Source organism: Bos taurus, chromosome 11 (assembly GCF_002263795.3).
Source record: "Bos taurus isolate L1 Dominette 01449 registration number 42190680 breed Hereford chromosome 11, ARS-UCD2.0, whole genome shotgun sequence".
Taxonomy (NCBI): Eukaryota; Metazoa; Chordata; class Mammalia; order Artiodactyla; family Bovidae; genus Bos; species Bos taurus.
In genome coordinates, this window is record NC_037338.1 from 93,778,966 (window position 1) to 93,786,129 (window position 7,164).

At 40.1% G+C, this 7,164-nt stretch overlaps 1 protein-coding gene across 1 annotated transcript; it reads right to left on the reverse strand.

Moving 5' to 3' along the window:
• Positions 1-758: 758 nt before the first annotated feature.
• LOC132346529 (craniofacial development protein 2-like) lies at positions 759-6,364 on the reverse strand (the record flags this gene model as incomplete). Its single annotated transcript, XM_059891608.1, is given in 4 exon segments — positions 759-891; positions 893-1,261; positions 2,554-2,975; positions 6,242-6,364. Coding segments are annotated over 4 exon segments (1,047 nt in total), but the record flags the coding sequence as incomplete, so codon positions are not given.
• Positions 6,365-7,164: the final 800 nt, after the last annotated feature.

Below are 7,164 nucleotides of genomic sequence, written 5' to 3' on the forward strand. Positions count from 1 at the left end.
GGGATTGGAATGAAAACTGACCTTTTCCAGTCCTGCGGCCACTGCTGAGTTTTCCAAATTTGCTGGCATATTGAGTGCAGCACTTCCACAACATCATCTTTCAGGATTTGGAATAGCTTAATTGGAATTCTATCACCTCCACTAGCTTTGTTTGTAGTGATGCTTTCTAAGGCCCACTTGACTTCACATTCCAGGATGTCTGGCTCTAGGTCAGTGATCACACCATCGTGATTATCTGGGTCATGAAGATCTTTTGTGTACAGTTCTTCTGTGTATTCTTGCCATCTCTTCTTAATATCTTCTGCTTCTGTTAGGTCCATACCATTTCTGTCCTTTATCGAGCCCATCTTTGCATGAAATATTCCTTTGGTATCTCTGATTTTCTTGAAGAGATCTCTAGTCTTTCCCATTCTGTTGTTGTCCTCTATTTCTTTGCATTGCTCGCTGAAGAAGGCTTTCTTATCTCTTCTTGCTATTCTTTGGAACGCTGCATTCAGATGCTTATATCTTTCCTTTTCTCCTTTGCTTTTCACTTCTCTTCTTTTCACAGCTATTTGTAAGGCCTCCCCAGACAGCCATTTTGCTTTTTTGCATTTCTTTTCCATGGGGATGGTCTTGATCCCTGTCTCCTGTACAATGTCACGAACCTCATTCCATAGCTCATCAGGCATTCTATCTATCAGATCTAGGCCCTTAAATCTATTTCTCACTTCCACTGTATAATCATAAGGGATTTGATTTAGGTCATACCTGAATGGTCTAGTGATTTTCCCTACTTTCTTCAATTTCAGTCTGAATTTGGCAATAAGAAGTTCATGGTCTGAGCCACAGTCAGCTCCCGGTCTTGTTTTTGCTGACTGTATAGAGTTTCTCCATCTTTGGCTGCAGAGTATAATCAATCTGATTTTGATGTTGATCATCTGGTGATGTCCATGTATAGAGTCTTCTCTTGTGTTGTTGGAAGAGGGTGTTTGCTATGACTAGTGCATTTTCTTGGCAAAACTCTATTAGTCTTTGCCCTGCTTCATTCTGTATTCCAAGGCCAAAGTTGCCTGTTACTCCAGGTGTTTCTTGGCTTGCTACTTTTGCATTCCAGTCCCCTATAATGAAAAGGACATCTTTTTTGGGTGTTAGTTCTAAAAGGTCTTGTAGGTCTTCATAGAACCATTTAACTTCAGCTTCTTCAGCATTACTGGTTGGGGCATAGACTTGGATTACTGTGATATTGAATGGTTTGCCTTGGAAACGAACAGAGATCATTCTTGTTGGGGGCCAGCGTGAGGCACTCCGCCCGTGGCAAAGGTCATGAGGAAGGAGGCTCGACATACGCAAAGGTGGAATTGAGCCTCAGGAGTCCCCCTGGAAATTCTCAAGCATCTACCCCCATAACCAGAGCCTGCCTACTTTACTACTTTGTGCTCACCTACACCTCTGACTTTACGGGGGGCTGTCCCCCACCACCTCTTTTGGAGAAGGAGTTAACTTAGAGCTCCAGTTAATAATAATTCCTGGGTGTGATAGGAGTGTTTCAACCTACAAACTCCTCTGAAGGTTCTCTAGCCTGCCTGACAGGCTTGTCCAGCCACATGTGGTTGCTCACAGCCTCCCAACTGTGAGAGGCATGAGATGCTTTAAACCTTCTAAAAACAGGTTCTTTAGAGAAGTTAGAAAAAATATTAGTATAAGTATAGTGGGCTGATTAGAAATTGTATTGGTGAAGGGTTTTTCATTTGTTGAGCCAATGTTTACTGCTAAGTCTCCACATACCCTGCCCTTATACACAGTAATGAATATATAGAAGAAATAAGTGTTAACCTTTGATATTAATCACGTTGGACCTTAGGCTAAGTAAATTATTTCCTTAATTAAAACCCACTACACCCTCACCCTATAGGAATGCAACTTTATTTGGGTGGCATCTGTTTTAAGAATAATCACCCCTGGAGAAATAAGTGTCCTGGTTGACTGACTGCTGTCACAAGGAGAGGGTCATAAATTGTCAGCAGGCCCGCCTGGCCAGAAGATGATGTAACACCCCTAAGACCTCTGTGTACATTTGTATGAAGCACCTGACTTTAATAAAAGTCAGGACTGCTGTCCCTGCATGACTTTTGTGTAACATCTCAGTGTATAAAAACAGACCCTGGAAAATAAAGAATTGGGATCAGTTCCTCGAAATACTGGTCTCCCCATGTCTCTCTCTCTCAAACTCTGGCTGAGTCTCCATCTGGAGCACAGAGCCCACCATGCTTACTAATTATGCCTGGGCTTCTAAGATCCGACCAGGGATGCCTCAGTGTCTCCACTCCTTCAGGAGAACGGAAGGACGCCTGCGGCCTACGTAAGTGGTGCAAGCTTCTTGTCTTGAAGTTTTATTGGTTTCCTGCGTAAACCAAGCTACTCAGCCTCTTTTCTCCACTGAATTTTCCTGCTGAGCTATCCTCATTCGACTACTCTTTATATCTCTAATTAATATCTAATTAAAGCCAGTGTATTCGCTGATGCCGTCCCCACTTCGAACTCCCTGGATCAGCCAGGGCTGGACCTCGGCACATTCTATCGTTTTTGAGATTGCATCCAAGTACTGCATTTCGGACTCTTTTGTTCACCATGATGGCTACTCCATTTCTTCTGAGGGATTCCTGCCCGCAGTAGTAGATATAATGGTCATCTGAGTTAAATTCACCCATTCCAGTCCATTTCAGTTCACTGATTTCTAGAATGTCTACATTCACTCTTGCCATCTCTTGTTTGACCACTTCCAATTTGCCTTGATTCATGGACCTGACATTCCAGGTTCCTATGCAATATTGCTCTTTACAGCATCGGACCTTGCTTCTATCACAAGTCACATCCACAGCTGGGTATTGTTTTTGCTTTGGCTCCGTCCCTTCATTCTTTCTGGAGTTATTTCTCCACTGATCTCCAGTAGCATATTGGGCACCTACTGGAGACAAATAGAAGTAACTATATTTCTGAGATATACCACTTACAAACTTTGTGCATTTGCAGTTATTAACACTTCTTAACTCTAGTCTGGGCTTCCCTGATAGTTCAATTGGTAAAGAATCTGCCTGCAATGCAGGAGCCCTCAGTTTGATTCCTGAGTTAGGAAGATCCACTGGAGAAGGGATAGGCTACCCACTCCAGTATTCTTGGGTTTCCCTTGTGGTTCAGCTGGTAAGGAATCCAAAAATATAGGAAATTCACAAAACCTAGTAGCAAAACCCCAAAATAACTCAATTTTTAAATTGGCAAGAAATTTGAATAAGCATTTCTTCAAAGAATGGGCTTCCCTGATAGCTCAGCTGGTAAAGAATCTGCCTGCAATGCAGGAAACCTGGGTTAGATCTCTAGGTTTGAAGATCCCTTGAAGAAGGGAAAGGCTACCCACTCCAGTATTCTGGCCTGGAGAATTGCATGGACTACAGCCTACGGGGTCACAAAGAGTCAGACACACCTGAGCGACTTTCACTTTACTTCACTAAATCTAGTCTATTTATGTAGAAAGTGCTGCTACTGCTGCTTAGTCATTTCAGTCATGTCCGACTCTGTGTGACCCCACAGACAGCAGCCCATCAGGCTCCCCAATCCCTGGGATTCTCCAGGCAAGAACACTGGAGTGGGTTGCCATTTCCTTCTCCAATGCATGAAAGTGAAAAGTGAAAGTGAAGTCGCTCAGTCGTGTCCGACCCTCAGCGACCCCATGGACTGCAGCCTACCAGGCTCCTCCATCCATGGGATTTTCCAGGCAAGAGTACTGGAGTGGGGTGCCATTGCCTTCTCTGTAGAAAGTGCTAATAACACCCAATTTTTAAGTAAGTGATTGCTTTAAAGATTGAAATATTATATATAAAGTTCTGATTATAGAGATTGTCATGTAGTAAAAAGCTCAAATAATAATTGTTCTTGTTGCTGCCACCACCACCACTGCTACAATCACTGTGGGTGTTACACAACCAAAGTGAATTCAGGTTTTCCATGCTGGTAGGATGTACTTTGAAAACCTCAGTTCCTCCATTTGATTTTGTGCTCCTGGAAGGACAGGGCTGTGGTTAATTCACCTCTGTATCCAGTGTCTAGCATGGTATCTGGCACAAAACAAGTACTCAAAAAAGAGTGGCTGGGTAAATGACCAGCCAGTGACAATCCTTCTCTCATTCACCCTGGTTCCCTACACCCTCCCCGCCCCCTCAAAAAAAAATGCCCTATCTTGCCTGTCATTCTCCAACAGAGTATTTACCAAGAGTAAATATTGATGGGACTAAGGAATTTTTTTCTCATTACTTCCTCTGCCTTCACAAAGAATTAGTTAACTCATTCTCCAATCTTATTACTAAGTTACTTAAACATCCATAATCCATAAGAAAGAGGAATCAGTGTATTATTGAAGCTTTTATAATAATAAAATACACAGTCACACACTTTCATGGTGCTTTAATCTTTTTCATGTAAGTGAGACAGAACAGACACAATGCCCACTTGATTAAATCATTAGAGTCGGGGACTCAGGACTGGGCTTTGATCTCTGGCAGCAAGCAACGTACAGGACTCTGGAGGCCCCTTTTTAGAAGCCTAACTAATGAAATTCCAGAGCTTGTATTCATATATTTATTTCTAATGGCAATTACAACAAAATAAGATAAAAATGAGGTCACCCAATTTTGATGTTGTTAAGTAATTCTACATACCATTAAAATGGCTTGTCCCAATGTAAGCATAAAATAATTGCCCAACATCTTTAATAATATGGCTGTTGAACAATTTAAGTTTAAAGACTGAACTATTGGAATTGAAACACATTTTATAAAATAAGTCCTTAATGTCAACTTTTTTTAAGTCATTCAAATTTTGATTTAGCATTAAGAAAGCAATTTAGAGTGACAGAAATTAATTCACAACTTTTACTCTTCTGAACCGATTAGTAAAAAAGGTATTTCCTAGTTTACACATTCCAATTTAAAGAAAAAGGGAAATAATTATAAGAATTTTAATTTGTTATGAGTTAATTTTTGTTACCATTTCTAATATTTATTTATTTCATTTGAGAGTCAACTAGAAAATTTTATGTTGAAATTGAAAGTGTTTTTCAGTATCTTCCATAAATAAAGATAAAACCAGATGCTATTTTCTGTGATTTCAGAAATAACTAGATTGGATACTATTTAATGTGGATTTATGTAATAGTGCAACCCATACCTACCTTCCACTAAAAGTTGTCGATTGACCTTCATTACAACTGATTTTATATGATTGATTACTAGAAAGTTTAATTAAGCACCTGGTTTTATCTGAAACTAGTATAAAGATTTGAAATTATTAATATCATTTTGTCATATAAAAATCTCTATCTGCATTTACAGTATTGGTAAAATTAAAAACCAGGAAGATTTAAGTTCAGAACCATACTTGAATTTAAGACCCCACTGATAATGCCACTATTATTGATGTAGTTTCACTTAAATAACACATCATATGTCTTTTAATTAGTCCTTTTATTTTAAATGTATCTACAATACTTGGCTTAAATTTAGTTTGTATCTGTGTTGAAGTTTTAAAGTTAAAACTGTATATTAGTATATTTATTAAGGCTTATCAGAGAAGGCAATGGCACCCCACTCCAGTACTCTTGCCTGGAAAATCCCATGGACGGAGGAGCCCGGTAGGCTGCAGTCCATGGGGTCGCTGGGAGTCGGTCGCGACTGAGCGACTTCACTTTCACTTTTCACTTTCATGCATTGGAGAAGGAAATGGCAACCCACTCCAGTATTCTTGCCTGGAGAATCCCAGGGACAGGGGAGCCTGGTGGGCTGCCGTCTATGGGGTCGCACAGAGTCGGACACGACTGAAGCGACTTAGCAGCAGCAGCAGCAGCATTAAGGCTTATAGTTTTCTGTTCATTCATATGATGCTGATACAACAAAACATGTTAACCCAGGGATTCCAAGAGAATTTTTTCATTTGAAAGGAATTTGTATATTGCATAAGTTTGATGACTACTGTTCTGGATGATTTACCAAAAAGTGATCCAAAAGTGACCATCAGTATATTAATGTATATTGCTTAAATCCCTGGGGACTGGAAAGATATCAGGGGCTAATATACATTTCTTCTTTCCTCAAGTTGTAGAACATGCTATATAGCTTGTGATCACCATGCAGAAGTCAAAAACTTGCTCCAAGTGAAAATTACACTCGGTGTCCATTACACTAGGCTGTAATTTCCACAAACTGGGACTCACTTTGAGTCCAGCATTCCTGTGGTCAAAACAGCCAGAAAGAAACTCAGAACTCGGGCAAGCTAGAGGAGACTGATCATCAGGTCTGTGAAGAATGGGTGCTGGAGAAGAGTTGGTTGATGACATGTTGTAAGTTGACCAAGGTGAAAAAGGAACATATCTCTCAAGGACAGAAAAGGCTCTGTGAGAGGATAATAATAACATTGAAACTGAAGCTCCAATACTTTGGCCACTTGATGCAAAGAGCTGACTCATTGGAAAAAATCCTGGTAAAAACTGAAGGCAAAAGGAAAAGAGAGTGGCAGAGAATGAGACGGTTAGATAGTATCACCAACTCAATGGACATGAATCTCAGCAAACTCCGGGAGATACTGGAGGACAGAGGAGCCTGTCTGCTGTAGTCTATGGGGTCACAAAAAGTTGGATATGACTTAGGAAATAAACCACCAGAATAATAACAAAATACTGGTTAATATGTTGGGTATTGATTATGTGACAGACACCATGCTAAACCATTACGTATTTTGTTCATTTTGTACTCACAATAGCACTTTGGGGTTAGTACTATGAAAGGTAGCTTAGTGTTTAGGCTAATAGACTGGGAACTTTTAACCCCACCTCTATCCCTTACCAACTATGTGATCTTGGGCAAATGTTCTAACCTATACAGACTTCAGTTTTCTCAACAGTAAATGAGGGTAATAACAGTTCATACCTCATGAAGTCATTAATTAGTAATCAATGAGATTATGTAAAGTGCTTAAAACAGTCCTTAATCACAGGAAGCAGTACCTAAGAATTCTTATTCCTGTTGAAATACTTCAAAAGTAGATAATTGAGGTTCTCCACAGTCTTCACAGACATTCAGAACTGGACCTAAATTTAAAATCTCCACTATTAGTGCCACCATTTTCATTTGGTTTCAT